General features: G+C 42.3%; 1 protein-coding gene across 5 annotated transcripts in view; it reads right to left on the bottom strand.

Moving 5' to 3' along the window:
• KLHL2 (kelch like family member 2) overlaps window positions 1–26089 on the bottom strand; it is a 117943-nt gene that overhangs the window by 69553 nt on the left and 22301 nt on the right. For 2 of the 5 annotated variants that reach the window (XM_008058298.1, XM_021712457.1), the window contains exons 3-4: window positions 24086–24192; window positions 16953–17074 (exon numbers count right to left, since the gene is read on the bottom strand). The exons of 1 other annotated variant lie outside the window; for it this stretch is intronic. In XM_008058298.1, the coding sequence (XP_008056489.1) occupies window positions 16953–17074; window positions 24086–24192 (229 nt within the window). The remainder of the gene's footprint in view (window positions 1–16952; window positions 17075–24085; window positions 24193–26089) is intronic. 2 more of the 5 variants (XM_021712458.1, XM_021712459.1) reach the window with 2 other exon arrangements.

Here is a 26089-nt window from a genome sequence, read left to right as displayed (position 1 = left end):
ATGACTGATTCTCCTTCCTCCATCTGTGGCAGCAATCCTTGCACCAAGGGATATAACCCACCAACTCTCCTCCCAGCATGTTCACTTCACTACACACGAGCCCGCCCCTTCCTCCTCCTCCTCCTTCTTCAGTTCTTTCCTCCCCGCTCCTTCCTCCTACGCCTCCTCCTTCACCTTCTTTCTAAATTGAATGATATCACTCAGAGGATCCCACAGAATGCTGAGTTTATTCCAGTAAGGTGTTTCCATGGCTGAAGAAGTTGCTAATAATTTCTAAAGATGTTTTTGTTTTCTTAAATATGACACTAAATCAAAACATGGTACATAGACATGCACAACCACACATATGTACACAACACACTCTTGCTCCTTGGACAAACAGCTCTTTGTCAGTTGCATGCTATTCTTCACCAGAAATTATTTTATATTCTCACCTTCAAATCCTGTCAGTAATCAGTATTCACATACTATCTCCCAACTTTGTTTCTCCAAGTCAATGCTTGGCATAAAGAAGAGAGGGATGGAGCCGGGTTTGGTGGCTCAGCCTGTAATCCCGCGCCTTTGGGAGGCTGAGGTGAGTGGATTGCCTGAGCCCGCGGGTTCGAGACCCGCCTGGGCAGCGAGACCTCATCTCTACAATAAAATCAAAAAATCAGCAGGGCGTGGTTGCGCATGCCTGTAATTCCGGCTACTCGGAAGGCTGAAGTGGAAGGATCGCTGGAGCCCAGCAGGTCGAGGCTGCGGTGGCCGGAAGCGGCCACTGCACTCCAGTCTGGGCGACAGAGTGAGACTCCAACTCCAAAAAAAAAAAAGAAGAGAGGGATTATAAAATCAAATTATTACTGGAGAAATAAAAAGTGAGAAAACACATAATAACAAAGTACACGTTAGGTAAAAAAAAAAAATCACATTTAGTAGGTGATTAAGTAACTTCATCTATTTTACTGATAGCCTCTCTCTGACCCCAACAAAAGCTTAATTACAGAGTATGTGTTATTCTCAATGATCCTCAGCAAAGTGCTTAAAGCTTTATTCATAACAGTCAATACTTGAAATACAGTCCATCAACATGATAAACTGGAGTAAATTCATACAATAGAACACTCATCAATGAAGAAGAACAAACTACTGAAACACACAACATAGATGAATCCCACAGATATCATGTTGTGTGTAAGCACATAGTGTAGGATCCTACTTATAGGAAGCTCAACAATAATAGAGCTTCTATCAGTGGCTGCCTGGGAATGGGGTGGGGGGTTACTGGGAGGAGAGGAGGTTGTAAATGCTGAGAATCTTGATTTGGGTATGGGTAGCAGGTGTGTGCATTTGTTAAAACTTAGCAAACTGTACAGCTAAGACCTATGGCATGCAAATCATACCCCATTAGGGGGAAAAAAACAAGCACAGTCAGCCCTCTGCATCTGTGGGTTCCACTCCACATCCATGTCAAACACTTTGGATCAAAGATATTCAGGAAAAAGACTACATCTGAACTGAGTACGTACAGACTTTTACAGTTTAACAAGTACTGGCCAGGCTCAGTGGCTCAGCCTATAATCCCAGTACTTTGGGAGGCCGAGACAAGTGGATTGCCTGAACCTGTGAGTTCAAGACCAGGCCGGGCACCTTAGCGAAACCTCATCTCTACAATAAATAAAAAATTAGCCAGACACGGTAGTGTGCACTTGTAGTTCTGCCTACCTGGAAGGCTTAGGCAGAAAGATTGCTGGAACCCAGAAGGCTGACACTGGGGTGGCCATAAGCATGCCACTGCACTCCAGCCTGGGTGATGGAGTGAGATGCTAACTCCAAAACAAAACAAGACAATTATTTCCACAGCTTTACGTTGCATTGGGTACCATAGGTAACTTAGAGACAATTCCAGGTATATGGGAGGGCATGTTTAGGTTACATGCATAGACTTGAACATCCAGATTCTGGTGTTCAAGAAAGGGCATGGGCCAACCCCTATGGAAATCGAGCGACAACTGTACTTTGAACTCACACTAAGAGATTAGCCAGAGGTCATTGGATGGCATTTACAAACCATAAAATAAATTTTAATAGAAAATAATAATTCTGCCAGGTAGAATCCAAAATAAACAAACAAAAAAGAAATGTACTTACATGACCAAATTTCTACACTAGCATTTATAAACTTATTTTAAAACAGCAGCTTGTTAATACACGTTAGTCATATCACTATATTCTATTGTCACAAGAAATAAAGTTTTCATAAATTATATACACTGAGAAAAGGCACAGTACACTTAAACCAGATTATCAGGTACACATTAATTTTACTAACCTAACTATAAATGAAGACATTAAAATCCAAGGAGTAACACTATTTTGAAAATTCCACATCATAAAGTTAGGGTCTATAAAACCTTTGGCTAGTCTCAAAGCAACCTGCCATAAACAGACACTAACAACTCTAGACTCTCACACCCAAGCTGGTTTGGAGACTTGCCCTGAGCTGGCAGCCAGCCTAACTCCAAGGCACTATCCCACACACAGGTTCCACCCACATGGCATGAGGCAAACCGCAGAAATCAAGGAACATGTCTACCCCGTGAGGACTCTTGTTCACTTCCATGTCCTCATTCCTGTTCAGTCACCACAGCACTGTTAGAAGATGCCAAGTCACAATCAGGACGGAGGCACCTTTTGCTCACCAAGATAAATGCCTTTTATGTACCATATAAAATGACTTAAAACATGAATCTCTAAGTGACTCAACCATGGAAACATCTTCAAGGATTAAATGTTTTAATGGTATAAAGTCACGGGGAACTCAATTACTAATACTTCTAGAGGACCCAGTTTTGCTCTAAGCAAGAATTTTTTTAAAAAATAGTTGGGTATGGTGGTGTGCGTCTGTAGTTCCAGCCACTTGGAAGGCTGAGGTGTAAGGATCACCTGAGTCCTGAGCCCAGCAGGTCAAGGCTGTGGTGGCCATTAGCATGCCACTGCACTCCAGCCTGGGTGGCAACACTGAGACTCTAACTCAAAAAAAAACAAACTTCAAGTTTGATATACATCTAGTTTTATAAAATGTTCTTACAACAGACTCCTAGGCTTTTTTCAAATTTAGCTAACCTCAATCACCTTTCCATATTAAATTTTAAATAATAAGCTTTGGCCGGGCTCAGTGGCTCAGCCTGTAAGCCCAGCACTTTGGGAGGCCAAGGCGAGTGGATTGCCTGAGCCCATGGGTTTGAAACCAGCCCGGGCAACTTTGGCAAGACCTCGTCTCTACAATAAATTTAAAAATTAGCTGGGCGTGGTTGCACACGCCTGTAGTTCTGGTTACTTGGAAGACTGAGGTGGAAAGATCACTGGAGCCCAGCTGATCAATGCTGGGGTGGCAGTGAATATGCCACTGCACTCCAGCCTAGGTGATGGAGTGAGACTCCAACTCAAAATAATAATAATAATAATAATAACAATAATAATAATAAGCTTTGGCTTATTCTGTACTCTTGACTTATACAGAGTAAATGTAATTTGCTGGAATGATTGAGGAATGGATGTTCTAATTGGTCTAATATTTTGATTAAAAGCATGCAGACTGCCAAATTTAGACTTATCTAATAAAATACAATTAACAGCAAAACCCAATTGTAAATAATTTAAATGTTTACATCTCTGGATAGTAATAATAAACTTAAATTAGCGTTACCTAGGAAAAGTGATAAAGTATCAAATTGACAGGTTTCTGTGGTTAGAATGTGAGATAAACTTATTCCAGTGACATGAGTTCCTGTTGTTATACTACAAACCCCCACTAGTCCTGAAGGCTTGATTCAGGGAATTTATGTATTTTTTTAAGGTTTTTTTTTTTTTTTTGAGTTGGAGTCTCACTCTGTTGCCCAGACTGTAGTGCAGTGGCCGCTCCGGCCACCGCAGCCTCGACCTGCTGGGCTCCGGCGACCCTTCCGCCTCAGCCTTCCGAGTGGCCAGAATTATAGGCATGCGCTGCCACGCCTGGCTGATTTTTTGATTTATTGTAGAGATGAGGTCTCACTGCCCAGGCGGGTCTCGAACCCGCGGGCTCAGGCAATCCACTCACCTCAGCCTCCCAAAGGCGCAGGATTACAGGCTGAGCCACCGAGCCCGGCATTTTTTAAGTTTTAACTGCTGATTTCCAAGCAAACTATCTGCCAAGCCCTTTTCCTTACAAAGCACTTCCATCTCAAAAGAAAAAAACAAATGGAAGAGAAGTAAGCCCTCAACAGATGCTGCTAGAACAACACAGCTCTATGTTCTTCCAGCCACTCCAAGTATCAGACCAGTGGACAGGCTGTTCTCAAGCAAAGGTGTGGCAGGGTGCCATGCCACCCACAGTGTTGTCTTCACACTCACTCAAATACTAAGACTCACTGGGTGGAGAGCACTCTAGAGCAAATTAAGAATATGCTTTAATATGTCCTGAATCAGTATATAAAGAGTGAGGAAAAGGTCACAATGGGCCATTTTCTACCTAATGATCCCAAACAACCTTCACAAATGGTTCTTTTTCTTGGTCTCAAGCTTTTTTTATTGCTGCCTATTTCTTATTTCTGTTCAACATTCATAGAACATCGCAGTCTTTTTTGCAAGCCTTAATTGGTCTATTTTACACCATTTCTATTAGGTGGCAACGCATTATGAGTCTCATGTCATAGCTGAGAAACAGAAGGGCTAACGTCTTACTCAAGGCCCTTCTTGAAATCAATAGTAGATTCAAGATTTGAGCTCTGAATTCAAATATGAAAATCAGCCAGAGTCCACTGGCCCATGAAGCTTTCCCGCAGAGAGCCAGCCTAATCACATCCTTATCACTGTTTTCTGAGTTATTCGACAGTAACTCATACACAACATTATAAACTTACTTCAAATGCTTTTATCCTAAGAGACTATTAAGCACACGTACAAAACTGCTCAATAGATGTTTCTGTCCACCTTGGAGATGAGCATTCTACTGAACTGCTCTGCTACTTGGGCCACTTCTAAAGTACAGCTGAGAGTGAAGAGTTATCCAAGCAGGACAGGTGGAGTCGGTGCTGGAGAAGCAGGCCTGAGCACGATACAGCAAAGCTCAGAGCACAATCCAGCATGCAGTCAGTCTGTTAGAAGAAATTATTTTTAACATGAGATTTAAATGGTCCACATCAGGGCTGGGCCTGGTGGCTCACACCTGTCATTCCAGCACTTTGGCCAAGGCAAGAGGCTCACTTGAGCCCAAGAGTTCGAGACCAGCTGAGCAATGTTGCAAGATCCTATCTCTGCAATAAACAAATACATAAATATATACATACACACATACATATGTACATAAAATGGTTCACATTGTTGAATCTCCATAAGGAGATAAATAAGAATTCAAAATACTAGGCCCTATTCTCTTGCTGAGAATCCCCATCTCAATGGACCACTGTGTCTGACAGAGTTTGCCACATCCTCAAGTGCTTGGGAATAGAAAATAACAACTATCAGATTACAAAATATTCAGAAATAGGTTATCTGGAGAGCAATTATTTGTCATGATTTCTCCAATGTGGTGAAAGGTAGAGAGACACAGGATATGATGGCACACAACCAATCCTCACATCACTAGACAGGTATGTCCTGCAGTGAGGGGGCATTGTTTAGCAGTACCCCTCCTTATCCCTTTGAAGTAAACCCCCTTTCCTGTGATTCCCTGCTCCCAAAGCAACGCTCTGATGACTAATTCTATCACTCAGGTACTTAGGCTCAAGGAACAGTGCACACTGGATGACGTACACATATTTAGTCACTAGGAACACTGGCTACCTCATTGAAAACTAGTTTAGGATCATCTTGGTGTTTTGATTTTGGCTAGACTAACCTACTTCCCAAGAATCTGGTCAATTCTGAAGGAGGTAACAAAATAATTTCTAGACTTACAAAGCTGAGCAATAGGCCAGGCATGCCACACCCACTGCTCACCATCTCAAGCAGGGCATCTGAATCTCTACGCTGTACTAGCAGCCAGTGTTTGGGAGAACAAGATGAAAAGGACTGCTTGAGCCTAGGAGTTCAAGAACAGTCTAGGCAACGTAGCAAGACCTCTGCTCTACAAAAAATGAAAAAGTTGGCTGGGAGTGGTGGCACACATCTGCAGTCCTAGCTACTTGGAAGGCTAAAGTAGAGGGTTCACCTGAGCCCAGGAGGTCGAAGCTGTGGTGAGAGATCAAGCCACTGCACTCCAGCCTGGGTAACAGAGTGAGACTCCAACTCTAAAAAATAATAATAAAAATAGTAATAATAGCAGTTTAGAAAAAAGAAATAAAAAATACACACAAATAACATAAAAATAAATATATTTATGCATAATTAACAGCACACATCCAGTCACATCTCCACTATTTATGAAACTTTTCTCATATACCCCAAATAACTTATGACTTAATTTTCAAATTTTTTTGACCACACTCTACAGGAAGACTTTTTACATCACAAACTAGAACTCAAAGTTCCACAAGCATGCAGACTTGTAGGACTTGCTATATTCTGTTTTAAACTTTAGACTTGAAATAGTCATTAGCCTCAAGTAGCATTACCTGCTCTAATCTTTTTTCCTTAAATGCTAATAATGACTTATTGAATTTATTTCTTGACCCACTAACCAATCACCATTGACATCTGAAAACAACAAAGCCACTGTAAGGTCTGGAGATGTAGCTTCCCATGGTTCCTCCTTCCTTTCACCAAAACCCCAGTTCCTCTGAAGCACAGGTCCTCTCACCCCCTCATCTAGATGTCGCTGAACTCAGATAATCTAGCCACATCTCAGTCACTCCTATTCATTTACTGATGCCCTTTTAAAACCTGAATCACCATTCTCCTCTCCACTACAATTTCTGACAATTTTTTATAACAAAACATCCAAAATAGAGAGAAATCTCAGCTTCTTGAATTCCAAATTCTCTTCCTCCACCCTTCTCAACTACCCACTCATGGTGTTTTGTTCTAAACTTTCTTATTCCAGAAGAATTAAAAAACGTAGAGCATGTCGTAGCACAACTCACAATTGCAAAATTGTGGAATGAACCTAAATGCCCCTCAGTAGATCATGAAAATGTGATACACAAACACACACCACACCATACACACCACACCACACACACCATGGAATACAAAAGTATGAAATGTGTTTTGCAGCAACTTGGATGAAATTGGAGACCATCATCCTAAGTGAACTAACACAGGAACTGAAAATCAAACACCATGTGTTCTCACTTACAAGTGGGAGCTAAACTAAGGGTCTGCAAACACATAGAGAATGGTATAATGGGCACTGAAGACTCAGAAGAGGGGGTGAAGGGGAAGGGATGAAAAATCACCTATTGGGTACAATGTGCACAGGTGGGGGTGGTAGCTGCACTTAAAGCTTAGATTTTATCACCACTATATATTCAAGTAACCAAAAACTATTTGTACCCCAAAACTATTGAAATAAATAAGCAGCACTGAGCCAATCAGCCAAAGTCAGCCTAGATTAGGCAAGCCTCAGCCAATCTGTGACTCCATAAGAATGAATGATTTCTTATTAAGTGGCAAGTTTTGGGATGGTTTGCTTTACGGCATTTCTGTGGCAATGACTGATATGCTCATCATCTCCGTACCTGGATGTGAGTGGCTGCACTGGCTGAAGGAAATCACACACCACTCCACCTGATGTTTATGACCTCAGATCTCAAGCGAGTGCACAGTGTGGCTGCCAGCTCTGCCAATCTCACCAGCGAATTCCCCTTTGTTCTCACTAGCACAATGACGTGACATCCTTGGTCTCTCCCAAGCCTCCAGCACCCTTCCCCATGTTTCTTCTTACTGATTAACCTGCCGCAGTTCTTCACACCACCTGCTTCCCTCCCTTCCCGCCGCCAACCTGCTGCTGTCTGTAAATGCGGCCTGCCTTTCCTCTGGTTAGTGACAGGATCTTGTTGCCCATCTCAGGCAAGCGTCACCTTTTGCTTAAATCTACCCTCTCTCTTTTGTAAGGCTCTCCCAATCACACCCTTGCTTTGCTTGTTCTCCCTGTATCGCATCCACTTCTGATTTTCTACTGGCTCATCCTAATGAACAGATAACATGTTTTAAAATATAACCCAACAAAAAGCCATGCCCTTAAACCCGCACTTCTTCCAGCTGGCACACCTCTCCCCTTTCCGAGCAAGGCACCTTTGAGAGAGCTGTCTTAATACTCTCTGGTCATCCCCTCTGTTTCTCCTCACTATCACATCTAAGCTGCTTCTTCCAAGGTCACTAATGACTGGCATGACCACAGGATTTATCATCCACACTGGAACATTTCTGAGTAAAATAAGCACTAATGACAAGACACCAGATTCAAAGGTATAAAATGGGACTGTCTCGGCAATATGTACCCTCATATCGCTCACCAGAGTCAGCGATCCCTTCACCCTTCATTCACTTTCTTGACCAAAGAAACATCAGACACAATACCAATACCTTCTCCTGGAAGCACTTTTTTCTCCAGGACTGGACTCTGTGATACCACACGAACCTGCTTTTCGTCCTTTGTACTGGCTGCTTATCCCCCTCCCCACATTGAACATCTGGGGCGCCTAGACAGGTCTTTGGTTTGCTTCCTCTATCTACACTGTCTCTCAAAGTGACCTCAGCCAGCTTGGTGATTTTAACTCTACCTCTCTCACCTGAAACCTCCTCATCGCTGAACCACCTGCCCAGCACCTCTCCATGCAAATCCAACTGGTAAAGCCAACAGGACCAAAAAAGAACCACACATCTCACCCATGTCTTCACCATCCCAGACAGCAGCACCACCATCAGGCTAAAATCCAAGGAGCCATCCTCAATCATTCTCCTTTCTCCATGCACTCATGCAAATCCATCATTAAATGCCACTGGTCCTACCTCCAAACAGCTCTCAAATCTGACCAGTGCTCACTCTCCCACACCAACCACCCAGGCCCAAGCCTTCAGTCTCTCTCTTGGCCCACCCCAGCAGGTGTCCAAATGGTCCCCAACTCCCACGACTGCCCTCTACAGTCCATCCTCCACACCCAGCTAAGGGAGGGGTACAATCTGTCTAAAGCACAACTCCCCTGCCAAACCCTAAATATGGGGAAAAAAGCCAGCCTCCTTACCATAGCCTACAACCCACCCTTGCTGGCTCTTGGCAGTTCCATCTTTCTTCACTCTCCCACATTCACCCTCCTCAATGATGAGCGTCCTTTCCTTTCCGGCCCTCAGACATGCCAAGCTTACTCACGCAGGTCCTTGCACCTGATGCTCCTTCTGCTTGGAATGTTCTCTGCCTTAATCCTCTGCTCCATTCAGGTCTCTGCTCAAACGACAAGAGTCATCTGAGAATAATGATGTAAAACTGTCCTGTGTGTTTACTTCTGGATATACTGTCTGTAACACCCCTACCCCTGCTCCACAACAGGCAGCCTTTAAGGACAGGGACTTTGTCGGTCCTGTGTGACACTGTATCACTTACAGTTGAAATATCGCCTGGCATATAATAGATGCCCCATCAATATTTAATGAACTATTGACTGAAAACTAAAATTCTTCGGGATCCATACTGGTGGTGGAAAATGAGCAAGCTGAATAGCTTAGAAGTACACAAGGAAATGGACAAGCCATGGATAAAAAGCAGCCACATGGTTATTCATCCTTCCTTGATCCAGCCTGGTCTGCTACAGATCTTAACAAGCTCAGATCTTCAAGCACAGTCCAGTTCGACCTAAGGCTTATGAAGCACCTCATCAGTGTCTATGACGTAGCATGAACCGTGCTATCCTAGACATGGTGTGCTTCCCTAAGCACCTTCATGCCCACCATACCACATGTGAGCCCTATACCCCATATGACAAGCCCTAGATCCTAGGTTTGCTACCCAGGTCCCTCTGGGAACACAGATTCTCCACAACCCCAAACTTACTTGGCTGTGGTAATTATAACTGCCCAGCACTTACCAAGTCTCTTTCTGGATGAGCTTTTTCTACATAAAAACATTGCCATCAACCTAGGAGTAGACATCACCACCACCGCCACTGCCACAACCACCACCACCACCACAGCTACCACCGCCGCCACCACCGCCGCCGCCACCACCAATATATCCATCACAACTACCACCACCATCACTGCCACTATCGCCAATGCCACCATTACCCGCCAATGTCATCACCACCACCACCTCCACCTCCATCATCACTGCCACCATCACCACCACCATCATGACCATCATCGCTGCCTCTGCCACCATCATCACCACCACTGCTACCTCCATTACCATCATCGCCTCCTCTACCACTGCACTTAGCAGGTACTCCGCCAGTGTCTAACTGATAGGGTGTCTTAAATATCCATTTTAAAAACAAATATCCGGGGGGCACACAACATCAATAAGGATACCTGATCTCAAACCAGGCGAAGTGGGGAACAAAGGGAGGCCCAAACTTGACCTGTACGATGACCACTTGTATACCTAATCCTGAACTGTGCCCCATATCTTTAAAAAATTAAAAATTTTAAAAAATCTGTATATCTATCAAAAATATAAATATCATGTTTCTACATATTATTTACTGGGAAAATAAAAACAAACAACCACATACTGGGGCTTTCATTTCAATGTTTATCTATACAATTTAGAAATATACACAGCAAAAGCACTCTTCCCCAACCTCCACTTAGCCTCTGCAACAGATAAGCCACAGCCCTTGTCATCACCCTCCACTGTGCCTGTATCCTCTGCTCCTCCAACTGAGCTGCATTTCATCAATTCAGACATGTTGCATTTGTTCCCACATGTTTCTGACACTTGAACTTGTTGCTGAAATTATATAATTTAAATAAATAAATATCTGTAATCTAACAAGATGTGAATGCAAAAAGAGAGTTGTTTCTACAAAAACTAAGTTGCTTGCTTTAGAGTGACTTGATCAATGTGTTACTGCAAAAAAAAAAATTGTTTGAATCAAATCAGACATGGGAGGAATGAAAGAAAAATTGTATAATTTGAAGAAGATCTCAAATGTCTCAATTCTTGCTGTACTTGGGGGAAAAAAAACCTGAAAAACTGAAATTGATGCATAATTCTGATGTGGTTTGTGAAAAAGAATATGTAGCTCTCCAGCTGGGGACCATGCTGGGTTTCACACATACATGCACAAAGTGGCATGCAATTGTCTATGTACGTGCTTTCAGTTAAAATAAAATATTTGGGGTACATATGTACTCTTTTTGATGATTTCTCCACTGTAACAGCCTTTATTGATTGTGCCAATTTAATCAAGACTTGTTTCAACTCTGCCAGTAGGCCTGGTACCATGAAAGCCCCTTGATGAGATGCACTCCCTCTGGAAACACCGCATGGATAGAACACTATGCACACAACACATGCCTAGCACGTCCGGCTTAAAACAAAAACAACCTGCCCTACCACACCAATAAAATGGACACACTATGCTGAGCATTCTACTACATGGAGATTGCATTAAACGTTTGGTGGGCTTACTACCAATAATTGATTTCAAATGTCTGCTGAAAAACTCCCATTTAAATTCTGTTCCATTTCCAAAGAGAAGTTTCTGTCTCAAATAACTCCAATTTATGCAACATGAGTTTCATGGATTGTTTACAACCCATCCATTCAAAATTATCAGACGTTTCCTAAATTCTTCTGTGATTATAAAAGTTCTAATACAGACAGAATTGTGAATGAATACTCATAATATTAACTTGGGAATGAGAGTATTTACTTACATGGATACTGTTTATTAACATCCTTATCTTTGTGTTTCACATTTGTGTGAAGGGGAAAACTCTTACCTAATTCTAGCAAGTCAAAACAAATACCCAAAAGCTGAGAAGTCAAAATGCATGTAATGAAACTACAAACAATGAAGTAAATGCTTTAAGAAATTCAAGACCCTTTAGAATTCTCCAAAAATGTTAATTAACACATTTATGAGGAGGCATGTATCTTGAATAATTTTTGGACAATGAAAAAAATTTCAGTTATAGAAATATTTACATTTTTGAATTTATAAACTTCTTAGGCAATACTAGTTAATGACAACTTAATAGCTACTCCATGATGGAGAGAACAAATTATTTAACCTCACTGAGCCTATTGCTTCAATTGCAAAATGGGGTAATACCTACCTTATGAGGAGACAAAATCATCACATGAGATATTTATAAAATGGCCAGCACATGGCTGGAGATATACCCATGTGAAAGTCATATATGCATATGTTTATATATGAATATTTTTCTATCTAAAGCCAATTATTAACAGTAGGGGTAGGCAGCAAGGTACCCAGATCTCCTGAAAGTGAATGCAGAACTTTGTATAGACACGCTTGTGAGCCTTTCCTTAGAAAAACATCCAGAGTTTTTCATAAGATCCTCAAAGGTGTCCATAATCCCCAAATGCTGAAAAGCCCACCTTATAGCAGCCATGGGCTATATTTTCTCTATTCCCCAGATTTATACAGCTCATAAAATCTGCTTGGAAACTCTAGACACAAGTTAAATTTTAATTCACTCATCAACAACAGAAAGTTAAATCAGAGCATAATCACGGTAAAATATGTGATATTCTTTCGTTTCTATTTTATTTTATTTTATTTTAAAGATATGGCATACAATTCAGAATTAGGTATACAAGTAGATATTGTACAGGTAAAGTCTGGGCCTCCCTTTAGTCTCCACTTTGCCAGGTTTGAGAGATCAGGTACCCTTACTGATGCTGTGTGTTGTCCTCCCCCCACCCCTACCCTGCCCCACCAGCAGTATCTCGCTACTGCCAATCCCTTTCTTATAGTATTATGGTAAATGTTAAGGGTCCACTTATGAGGGAGAACTCTTCTTTGTTTCTGTGATAGATCACTGTTATCTCTCTTTTACATTTTCTTTCTTTTTTTTTTTTGAGTCGGAATCTTACTCCATTGCCCAGGCTGGAGTGCAGTAACACACTCACAGCCACCCCCAGCAACGACCAGCTATGCTCTGATGATCCTTCTCCTCAGTCTTCCAAGTAGCTGAAAGTATACGTGCACACAACCATGCCCAGCTAATTTTTTTTATTTATTGTAGAGATGCGGTCTCGTCAAGTTGCCCAGGCTGTTCTCAAATCCGTTGGCTCAGGCAATCCCCTTACCTCAGCCTCCCAAAGTGATGTGATTACAGGCTTCAGTCACCTTGTCCGGCCTGTAATCTCTCTTTTAAAAAATAAATAGCTGTAAAAGCATTTCACTCAAATTATCCTCCAACTTTTGCATAAATAAACCAAATACTCAAACTTAAAACCAAAGTGTAAAAACCTAAACAAAAAAAGCAAGAATAACACACACAAACACAAAAATCTGGGAAGTCTGGTATAGCCAAGAATTAAAGTTCTATCGCTTGTATGATACAGAAACAACTGTTCTTTCTTTGGAGTTTGTTTTACAAATTACTGATCTCCTCATTCTGACTCCAAGTTAACAACCTTTATTCAAACAGCTATTACATTGTTTAAAATCTGTCTAAGAAACAGACCTATGGCATCTTGGAAGAGACCCTACACTAGGACTCTGAGAAGCAAGGGCTCTGAACCTGTCCCATCGCCAACTGACTGCCAGTGGGTGGCTGGACCTCAGCATTCCAGGCACTACAATTCCACACTGAGACATACAAGTCCAAGGACATGTGCCATCCCAATATTGAACAAAGGGAACCCAAAAACCCTGGAATTTATTTATTAAAAATTGTGTATTGATTCTTACATGTTTAAACTTCAGTCATCTTCAAAGTATTCTCCATTTGATGCAATACACCCATCAAGATGCTTTTTCCACTGCTCAAAACAGTTTTTGAACTAACCGATTTTGAGGCCTTTTAGTGCTTCTGCCGTTTTTTGTTTAACCATTTTCCACACTGGCAAAACATTTCCCTTTAAGGACTTTTTCCCATCCAAGGAAACAAAAAGTCACTCAGGGTGAGATTGGGTGAAGAGGGAGGACATGGGGATCATGCCATTTTTGGTCAAAAACTGCTGAACACTCAGCACAGCGTGGGCAGGTACACTGTCATGGTGGAAGACCGGGGTAGCCTGTTTGCTACAACTGGGGATGTTTCTTCAGCTAATCATTATGCAACCTTTTCAAAACTTCCAGATAAAAACTTCAGTTGACCGTTTGATCTGGAGGAACAAAGTACAAGTGTCCTACAAAAGGACCACCCTCCAAAAGATAGTTCTGTTTTTTTGTAAGGGGACCCCCCTCCCGAATACTTTGTCACTAAAAGAAACTTAGAAAAGTAAGGTCACTTGGCAAAAGATTTGATTCTAGGACAACTGAGAAAAATATACCAATAAACATCGGAATTGCAGGAAGTTCTGTGCCCACTGTCAGCACTCTCGGGGCACATGTATGCAGAACACAGCTTCCAGGTAAGTCACTTCAGACATCAGCTTCTTAGCAGTAGGACACCAGATACCTGTGCCATACTGTGCCCTTTCTCAAGGTAGACAGCACTTTACAAGAAAGACTGAACAAAGTACAGATAGACCAAAAAATGCACAAAACAGAGAAACATGGTCCGATGTATCTGTAAAGCCTGATTTTACATTTCATTGAAAAAGACCTAATGTTATAAAAAGGGCAGCTTATTTTAACTGAACTCATTTCCAAACTGCCTTTTCCAAAACAAGAATATTTCAATGGAATATAAAGTTTCACATAGCAGAACACCCCTATGCTAAATGAGGCATACTTTCCCCTCTAAAAAAAAAAACCAACTATATAAATGTTAAGCATGTAATAAGTCTGCCAAAAGCCAACTCTTAGAATGTATTCCTGTGTATTCTAAAAGCTAAGCAATATACACAGAAGACAAATTCGTATGGCAAGAGGTTGCAGGACTGAAACATGACCATTACTGAAAGCAGCACGAGAGGTGTTCCTCTAACTCCCAGTGGGCCAACTTCCCCACTGCAAGAACTACTACAAGTCGCATTCAGGGCTGAACTCACAGCTTAGTCTCTTAGGCTCAAAACTACCTTTCTCAATTGTCCTTCATGTGGCCCACTATGTGAATCAAAGAAGTCAGTCATTTATTTGTTAAAGGTTAGACAGAGTGCCCAATTAGGCCGTGTACTAAAATGAATAAGAACGAGCATAAAGAAACAAAGTAAGTTCTTGTTAAAACAATGCTCAGAATCTAGCAAATAGTCTAAGTATACAGAAGAGACCAGAGCGAGATGGCAGGTCAGTGCTGTTGTCTCATGACACACACCAAACACCTTCTCCTGTTAAAAAAAAAAAAGGTTCATTCAGTATCTGACTCATACCTTCACACAACCTAATGCCGAGCAAGGCTGTGCCAATGGCTCACCTCCTAACTGGAACTTCCAAGCCAAGGTGGATGAAGCCACCCGGGAGAGAACACCAGAGTCCTCACCAACGCAGGACTTACATGTAACCACCAACACCGTGTCTTAACAAGTTAAAGTGCAAATACTCCAGGCTCCAAGCCCAAACATTCTGTAGCACATTTCAACTAGTTAGAAGGCATAAAAGATTGAATCACAATTTCCTATCTACAGAATTTTAAAATTATTTATTAAGAATTTAGTCCTGGCGGGCTCAGTGGCTCAGCCTGTAATCCCAGCACTTTAGGAGACCAAGGCAAGTGGATTGCCTGAGCCTGCGGATTCAAGACCAGCCCGGGGAACTTGACGAGACCTTGTCTCTAAAATAAATCAAAAAATTAGCCGGGCATGGTAGCATGTGCCTACAGTTCCAGCTACTTGGAAGACTGAGGTAGAAGAATCGCCAGAGCCCAGCAGGTCTAGCCCAGCAGGTTGACACTGGGGTGGCCACGAGTGTACCACTGCACTCCAGCCTGGGCAACAGAATGAGCCTCCAACTCAAAAAAAAAAAAAAGAATTTAGTCCTAGTTCTTTTGTCTTCAAAACACAGTGTCCCTGTTGGAAAAAATGTAAATAAACACAAATTTTTAGATGGCAATCTGGCATCATTACCAAAAGCTTCCTATAAGCATGTGCTTTTGATCTACCAATTCCACTCTGAGGAACCCAGCCCATGAAACTCTGGATGGAAATATAAAATATCCATTCACTGCATCATTTTATAATGGTAAAAATCATACATGATTAACATATGGGAGGCCACATAAAAGAAGGAGCTACACTCATCCACACTTATGTGGAAAGACCTCCAGGATATTTTGTCCAGTGAAACAAGTACAGTATGAATCTCCCTCAGTAAAGAAAACTCTGAGTGTGAACAACTGCATAGAAAATGCTCTGAAAGGACAGTCCAGACAGAGACCAGAAGCCACCCTGAGTGACAGAAGAGAGAGTCAATGCATGTGGGCTGGAGGGCAGGGCAGGGGGTCAGAGAGAGGGGCCGTTTCAAAGATGGCTTTCACCTTTCATTCTATCCCATCTGTACTATTCAAGCATTTACATAACATCTATAAAACATTTGTTCCTCGTGGAAAATAAAGAAGACACACCGTCAACGTTTAGCTAAACTCCAGCAACACTTAAGAGGATGCAGAAATAGTTCAAGAAACAAAGAACACTGGCACTGAAAAACATCCTGTGTAGGCCTCACCCTTCAAAATCACAAAGAAAACTTGGGGGCCAGCTTCAGTCAATGGTTAGAAGTGAGTATGACCGTGTTTTCATGAAAGAATAAGCATCGTTCAGAAATGTAAAGGGCTTGTAACTGAGAACTTTCAGCATATAAAAGCCACTAAAATCAGAAACGTGATTAAAAAGACACAATCCTTCCACATGCCCCTTAGAAATACAATTTTAACAACAAGCCCTATGACTCTGGTACAAATTGCAAGCTCTGTGAGGCTGCTCTTTTGATTTAACAGCAGCACACATAAAGAGCTGAATGGTGCACATGGCTACTCACCTGGACATTTTCTTCTGTAACCTGGATCTCTGCAGTGTACACGTAGTCAATCAGCATCCTCAGGGTCCAGCCGTCCACCTCTTTTATTCGAACTCGCTTTGCCCGGCTCTCGCTCATTTCACCTGGAACACAAGGGAGTACGAGCGATGTGACAGCAAGACCACACTGTGGGGGTCCTGACGCCGAGGGACTGACACACCTTCTTGCCCCGCGCTGTATCTGGTAGGCCACATGGTCAGCCCTTTGTGCAGGCCTAAAACACGCACCCGAGCTTCTGTTACCACTTGCACCTGAAAACCACGTCACAATGATGAGCATGCCACGTGTCCTGGGCAGAAGCTATGCCTGTGGCTATAGGACCAGTGTCAGATGTGGTCTATGCTTTTGAGCATTTTGTTTTCTTCACAGCTTTCCAGTCATGACTGGAAGATAAGAACTTCATCACCTCTGGCTAATGACAAGGAACATCTGCTGAAAGGCCCCGTTTGGATAGCTAGCACTGTTCCCACAACAAGCCCACAGATGCCTGCAAGGGGTGTGTTGGCTGGACCAGGCCTAGAGGTGTGCGACTTTCAGTAGGAGGTCACACTTCTCATGCAGGACACAATGAGGACACAAACCACACATGATTTGTGCAAGGACAAGGAGGGGTCGTGTCAGAGTTGGGCAGTGGCAAAGGCCTGTCACAGAGACCTGGTCCAAGTTCATTCCTGCTTGTCACTGCAGAGACGTCACGCTGAGGTCATTTCTGTACCAGGACTTATTATTAAAACTGGCACCCTTCTACTTCACTGCCTGCTAACGTAGTGTAGACCTAATTTCTAATACCCACTTGTGAGAAAACACAAGGAAGGAGAAAAAAAAGCCATGGCCCCTAATCCAGGGGATGTGGGGAGAGAAGGAAGCAGGCTTGAGCACCAATGTGTGGACAACATACAGTGGCCCATGACATCAAGAGCCACAAACAATGAATGGTGGGGAAAACCCCAATTAAAAACTAAAAGAAAGTCCAAGAACAAGGCCAAGTGCCATGAACACCCTTGGCAGAAAGGCTTGGATCTAGAATTCACTAGGTCTTAAAGACAAAAGCAGCAGCAGGAAATGATACTGTCACCCGTCACCTTCACCTTAATCCAGCATCTCCTGATAAAAAAAACACAATGGCCTCAAGACGTCCTGAAAGCTCATTGCTCTTTCAGTACAGTGCACCGTCAGCGACCATCCAGCACAAGAAAAGCTTGTGGGAAATCATAATTACACAAAATTCCTCTGCAAACACAAACCCTGGGAGGAGTGAAATAATAACAGTGATGTGCACTTAACTGCCTTCTTCCCCGGAGATTATCTCTGGCAAGATCTCAAGAAAGAGGCTGTTCACCTCAGAGCTAAAATAGCTCAAAACCTACCCTGCTACATCCCAGGAAGAAAAGCATCTACCTGTACTACAAGGGAAGGGGAGATGAAATAAGAAAGATGGACACACATCCACATGGCAAGAGGAAGGGGTTGGGCAGTAAGTCTATTGCTCCAGCAAATGCTCTTCCCCTCAGAGAAGGGGGAAAGGAGGTTCACGGGATATGGAAAAGTTAAGTCTTCCCTGCATGCAAGGCACCTTCCTCTAGCCCACTCTTCCTGGATCTCGTGGATTGTTGGGGCTTGTCTAACTTGAAGGCTCTGTGTTTAGCATGTAAAAATACCTGAAAAAAAAGTAAAAGCATAATATAGACACTTCAACTATGCTGAAACTCTAAATGAATGACGAATTAACAGCTACATTTGACAAATAAATTATACTCCATTACTTTTCAGGTTCCACTTGTCACCTGCTCTCATCATGCTCTTTATTCATCACGGGTTACAAAGAAATCACTGACACACAGACATGTTTGGTCTGGTGAGCTGACCCACATGCCCAGCAGCATACTAGATGGTGGTCAGGATATACGCTCCCTATTTCCACCGCCACCTAAGACCCACATGGTAATGCATTCCCCAGCCTGCTTTGATCTGCTTTGGGTAACTTCTGGGAGGTTTCCTAGCTCCTAAAAGAGAAAAAAAGAGAGACAGCCCTGTTCCTTCCATGAGCTTTTCTGTCTACTCGGAAGGCATCTTAGGAGGGGAATCAGCTCAGGATAACATTAAGGACAGCAGAGTAGAGAGACAGAAGAAAGCAGGTTCCTAATGGCATCCCCAGGTTGCAGACCAGCCCCACCCAGTGCCCAGCCCACTCTTACTACCTAAGCCAGTCTGCGTGGAGTTTTCTGTGACATGTAGCCTAATGCATTCTAACTTGAGCTCTTTATGTACAACATCCTTTTTGATTCTCATCATAGCAGTCAATAATAAAAGAAATTATCTGTTATTCACATGTTTACTGACTGTGCAACCTTTCCTTCTCTCTCCAGCCAGAATCATGAGCACAGGGACTCATCTGTTTAATTCATCTCTATGGTTCCCAAAGGGACTGTGCCTGGCACAAAGGAGACCTCAGTAAACATTCCTTTATGAAGGGAAACATGAATCTTAGACAAACACAGTAAGGCACACGACTCTGTAAATCTTACTTCTTAATCATTCAAATAATAAATCAAAATTAAAAAAGATAAATTACTGAATCATGTTCAGTATAACAACAATAAAATCAAAAAGAACACTAAAAAAAAAGGCTAGAAATAAAAATTCAGTATTTCCTACCAGATTTCAGAAATCTTAGCCTGTGGCACCAAATAAACTTCAAACATTATTTGCTAAGCAAATAGCTTTTTAAATGACACATCTGTAACAAACAAGTAATCTAAAAATAGAAGAACTCAACTTGATATGTCATTTCTCAAATCACAGTGAAACACCCTGGCCTTGCTCTAAATAGGCCCATACTTGGCAAAGTAAGAACCTGTGACTACATCACAGAATTGTTTTCACCTCCCTTCTCTACTCGAATACTTGGAACTATGATGAATAACACAATTATTTTTCAGGTGATGCAATCTAAATGAAAACCTCACCTACAGTTTATGAGATTAAAAACAAAGGCCAACAAGAACATCTGCATATTCCCCATTCCCTACTAGGTTAGTCCCAGGAAAACAAGAGCAAGGTACACCATGTCCCTGAGCAGAATCCCAATGTACAGAGTCCGATGTAATGGAAGCATCCAATGGTCTACTTGTTGGTCTGACTATAATTTTTACAAAAAAGCCTAAAGCCATAAAAACAAATAAAGAAATAAAGGACTCATATTCCAGCACATACTTAAATGTATATACATACACTAAACTATCTAGACCAAATCTCTTATCTCATTCACCTAATCTCTGTCAACTTAACTAAAAAGTAGATTCAAAAGCAGGGAAGAAAAGTACAAAGACTGCCAGAAAGGCAAACAGCTTCTATTGCTGAGTAACCATAAAAATGTAGCCTAAATAATAAGTACATGGAAAGATGCTCAACAACACTAGTCATTAGGGAAATGCAAATTAAGACTACAATAAGCTGCCATTTCACGCCCACTAGAATGGCTATAATTTTAAAAAGAAGATAGACAGTGACAGTCTTGGCAAGAATGTAGAGAAATGGGAATCTTCACACATTGCTAGTGGGAATGTAAAATTCCAAAGTGCAGCAACTCTGGAAAATAGCTTAGCAGTTTTTTAAAAAGCTAAATATAAATTTACCATGTGACCCAGAAATTCCATTCCTAGGTACTACTCCCAAGAGAAATGAAAACATATGTCCACACAAAGAACTTCCCATGAATGTTCATAGCAGCATTATTCATAATAGCTAAAAATGGAAACAACACAACATCCATCAACTGGTGAGCAGGTGCAAAGTTTGGTATATCCATACAAAGGAATACTATTTAGCAATAAATAAAAAAACCCTCCTTTGAAACATAACGTGACATGGATGAACCTCAAAAATATTATATGGGTAACAATGTTCTAAAACTGATTTATGGTGATGGCAGCACCACTCAGAAAATCACCCTGATTTATTAAAAATCAGGGAACTGTTATCAGAAATGGGTAAGTTTGATGATATATAAAATATGCCTCAATAAAGTTATAAGAAACACACAATTTGGGTACTCAATTCACATTTTATATTAAGTGCCAAAAATTAACATAGTATTCCTATTTTGCATCTGTTTTAGCACATGGCAATCTAATGTTTGACCAAAAACGGAAGGTACATTCTCAGGCAGAAACCAGTTGAACTGCGAGATGTACCCACCCTAGTTCACTGAGATGCACTAGGAATACTTAGAACTGGAACATCTTCAGGTCCCATTCCCTCCTTAGGGAAAGCTCACGTAATCATAAATTGCTTGTCAGCTAAATCATGAAGAACAGAGAACTATCAGACAGAACAAAAGAGGGAAGGTGATGCAGTTCAGATGATAAAGCAAGCAGAGGAGAAAGCTAGAGATGCAGCAAGCCCTCTCTTTCCTATCCAGCGTCCATGTCACCGGACTTCTAAGGCCCAAGGAGTTTGGAGGCTCTTAGTCTCCAACGCTGTTTGAGGGGAAAGCAAAGTAACCTTGCGCTTACAGGCCTAAGTTAATCACTCTGTTTTTGCTACTCTGTGGAAAATAAAATGTTTATCAAAAAAAAAAAGTCTGGTCTAAGCCTTTATTAATCTTCTATTCTTACAGAATAAAAAGAAATTTTGGAATTTTGGAGTTTAAAAAACTGACCATGATAACCATAATAATTACTGCCAACATTGAGCACTGTCTATGTGCCAAGTAAAGTGCTAAGAAATTCACATATATGATCTCATTTAATCTCTACAAAACTCTAGAAAGCCGGTAACACTATCATCCCCACATTCCAGATGGGGAAACTGAAGTATAGATTGATCGAGGTTCCCAAAACCCAGTAGTTTCACAAGAAAGTAGCAACAGCAGGGCCACATGAGGGAAGGCCACCTACGGGGAATTCCAAAGTCAACCCAACATATTCCAGGTCAAGTCCTCCTCTTACAAACTTAGAGACTCTCTCTCTTGAAAGCGTCCAGGGGTAGTAAGATGTACAAGTAAGCCAAGAGAAACAAGTGAACCCCAAGACATAGAAACCTGACTAGCCTGACTTCACTGGCACTGGCAGTTCAGCTCAGCCTCCGCTGAAAGCCCCCTCCCAAATGACCTCCCACAAGGCTCACAGCACATCTGCTAGCCTTCCTCTGTGTCTCATATTTCACTCTGCTCAGAAGCAGCAAGACTGCAAAAGGCTGGAAAGAGAGGGACCCAGTACCCTTTCTACTCCCAAGACACACACAGAAAGTTTCACTCAGTCAGTCTCTCCATATGGCCTCTGACCTTCACCTATGTCCACCAGGCGCAGGAAGCGTTAGGGCCTCTCCTCTCAGTGCCCCCACAGCAGCCCCGTCACTGCTGGGGACACACAGATCTCCCCCACCCATGACCTGCTTAAAGGGTGTGCTTCTCATGTCCCAGTGACACAAGGCGCCACTGAGGCAGGAGACTCACCTGGCTTCAATATTCCTTGACATTCTCTAGAAAAATGTTAGGCACAGGAAATACATAACAGTTTCAAAAGTATGAATAGCTTTGTATTTTTGCCTTTTGGTATAATCCATTTGTATCTGTATTTTCTGTTTGGTGTACCAATACCTTAAGATTATAAACTCACCAATGGAATAATAACGTCATTTCTTTATACAGTATTATATATTAAATTCTCTAAAAAAAAAATGAGGCCAGCCTAGGCAACATACCAAGACCCTGTCCCTACCAAAAAAAAATCCAAAAATTAGCTGGGTGTGGTGGCACGACTGTAGTCCCAGCTACTCAGGAGGCTAAGGAGGAAGGATCGCCTGAGCCCAAGAGGTAGAGGCTGAGGTGAGCCATGATTGTACATTGCACTCCAGTCTGGATGATAGAGTGAGACCACGACTCAAGAAAAAAAAAGAACGAGGTTAAGGACTTCAAGTGTGACAGGCATAAATTATTTCTTTTCCAGGAGTACCAAAATCATTCTATATATTTTTACAGTTACCAAAGGAAAATCTAAGTTTGTGGATAAGCTACCCTATTTTCTTATATTTCCAAATAAAGAATGTTTTTGTTCAATATAAACAGTGGATGAAGCAAATATGAAAATCATTTATAAAAAAAATATAAAATAAACCAGGTACAGTGGCTCATGCCTGAAATTCCAGCACTTTGGGAGGCAGAGGTGATAGGATTGCCTGAGCCCAAGGATTCAAGACCAGCCTGGGTAACATGGCAAGATCCTGTCTGTACAATAAATTAAAAAATTAGCTAGGCATGGTGGCACACGCCTGTGGTTCCAGCTACTTGGAAAGCTGAGGCAGAAGAATCACCTTAGCTCAGGAGGCTGTGGTGGCCATGTTCATGCCATTGCACTCCAGTCTGGGCAACAGAGTGAAAATTCCAACTAAAAAAAAAAAAAGAAAAGAAAGGTAAAATAGTAACCGTGTTTTCTTTTGCCAAAATAGTAAGGTTATCAAAAAGTGGTTACAGGCCAGGTTCGGTGGTTCAGCCTAAAATCTCAGTACTTTAGGAGGCCGAGGCAAGTGAATTGCCTGAGCCCACGGGTTCCAGACCAGCCCAGGCAACTTGGCGAGACCTCATGTCTACAATAAATCAAAAATTGCCAGGCGTGGTAGCGTGCACCGACAGTTCCGGCTACTTGGAAGGCTGAGGCGGAATGATCGCCAGAGCCCAGCAGGTCGAGGCTGCGCTGGCTGAGAGTGTGCCACTGTACTCCAGTCTGGGCAACAGAGTGAGACTCCAACTCAGAAAAAGAAAAAGTGATTATATATGGCAGGAATAAATATAATAAAATGTACATACAACCGTCAAAAGGGAAGTGGAGCATAAGAGTATGAGTGTGCCGTGTGCATGTTTATTGACCATAGCAGTGGCAAACAAAGATAAGGGGAAACTCGGAGGGAGGCAAGAGCATGCCTCGTTGTAATTCTTCATTTCATAAAGCAAGATGTTAATAACAAAAGAAAATTAAAAGAAAAGCTCAGTCTACCTAATCCTGAATTGGACTCCACCACTTTAAAAGAAAAAAAAAAATAGAAAAGCTCAGGTCTGAATACACATAAAAAGTGCCCATAACCAAAGCATTTTATACCTGTAAACATGGCATGAAAGTAAGGGCTACAGGCGGCCAGCACCACTCTGTGAGCAGGGATCTCCATGTCTTCTGCCACAATCGTCACGTCACACAGCAGATTCTGACTGTTTATGAAGCAGAAAGAAAACTTGTCAGCAATATCAGTAGCAAATGTATAACAAATAACACCCCATGCAAAGATGTCAAGAGTAAAGCCCGCTTGTCTGCAATGAGACTAGCATCCCTACACACAAAGTGCAAAAAAAACAGTTGTGACAAAGGCCCACCACACCAGCAGTCCCCATACAGAATCCTGCCTTTGTTTAACCCAGAAACCTTCCCAAACTTGATGGTTGTTCTCAGCCTAAAGGAAATCACTGGCAGGAAATCATCAATGGACTATCAAAGAAGAGGTTATCTGAATAAGGAATGTACCCAGCAGATGTGGCAGAGGGCAGTCTGACATTAGGACAAGAAAAAATAAAACACATGTAGAAACTACGTTGGATCAAACACCTCCATCCCCCCAAAATAAAAAAGATATTTTAAAAGACCCTGAATCATCAAGTAACAACAAAATTACATTCAATTACACCTGCTGTTTGGAAGGCATTTGGGCAACTGAAGCTTAAACTTAATCAGAACATTTTACCAATGCAAAATATCTCATCCTTGAAGGCCAGAAAACATTACCACATCTGAAATTTAAAAGCATTTTGTTACCTTAACACAAACCAATATTCAGCCACCATAATTATGCCTCTAATTTTTTTTTTTTGAGTTGGAGTCTCACTCTGTCACCCAGGCTGGAGTGCAGTGGCACACTCACAGCCACCCCAGCATCAACTTGCTGGGTTCCAGTGATCCTTCGATGTCAGCCTCTCAAGTAGCTGGAACTACAGGCACGTGCTACCATGCCCAGGTAATTTTTTATTTATTGCAGAAATAAGGTCTCACTGAGTTGCCCAGGCTGGTCTCGAACCTGAGGGCTCTGGCAATCCACTTGCCTCGGCCTCCCAAAGTGCTGGGATTACAGGCTGAGCCACCGAGCCAGGCCATACCTCCAATTTTAAAACATCGATTATAATTCACTCAGAAGCATGTGGTGACCACTTTTTACATTTACATACGTAGATACTCAATCACACTCTCCAGATAATCACAAACATCACAGATTATCTTTTCAGCAAAAAAAGGCTGTTGACACTTATTTCAGAACGAGCATGAGACTCCAAAGCCTAAACCCTGCCTTGCTGGTAGTCACTTCACAACTGACTGGAACAGGTGTGCTGAAAGTCAACCTCCTTTCCATACCTCAGAAAGCCCACATGCACATGTAGGGCACACTCAGGCCACACTTGTGTACCTGCAGAGCACTCTCGGACCACACTGATCCCTTCCGGCACTATGCAGCCTGTTTCCGCCAGGGGGTGGCCTGCCCACTGCTGTGACCTTCCAGTAGCTTACAGGCAACAAGCACACGGGAGCCTGACCACATCCTAGATGCTCTCCACCGGTCCACAGTACTCGGCAAAGCTTTTCGGAGAGCCAACTGTCACCTATTGTTCCCATTTGGACGGAAGTCCGGGGCCACGTCAACAAGCTTGCCCACACCACTCAGAATAACGCATGGCCTGTGGGTGCTGCCAGTTCAGTGGCTCACAATGCTATGGAAGATATCAGGCAAGTCCCACACCAGAGTCACAAAAGGTGGCACAATGTCACTAGACAGACACATCTATTGTCCACTTGTAGAATTTAAAACTGCTCTGCAACTTTATGAACTCTGTGGGTTCGCAAATAACCAGGGTCAGTTTTCAGGAAGGTAACATGTAAGGGCTGTACCCACGTATATCATTTCATTTAGTCCCCACCACAACGTGCTGAGGCAGGTATTATTTTTGTCCTCAAGATGTACAGCTAAAGAAACCAAAGTTAAAGATAAATGACCTGCTTAAATTCCCAACTAGCCGGGCTCGGTGGCTCAGCCTGTAATCCCGCGCCTTTGGGAGGCTGAGGTGA

Source organism: Carlito syrichta, unplaced genomic scaffold (assembly GCF_000164805.1).
Source record: "Carlito syrichta isolate Samal-C Ts95f unplaced genomic scaffold, Tarsius_syrichta-2.0.1 Scaffold303285, whole genome shotgun sequence".
NCBI lineage: Eukaryota > Metazoa > Chordata > Mammalia > Primates > Tarsiidae > Carlito > Carlito syrichta.
This window is presented reverse-complemented; position numbering and strand designations above follow the sequence as displayed.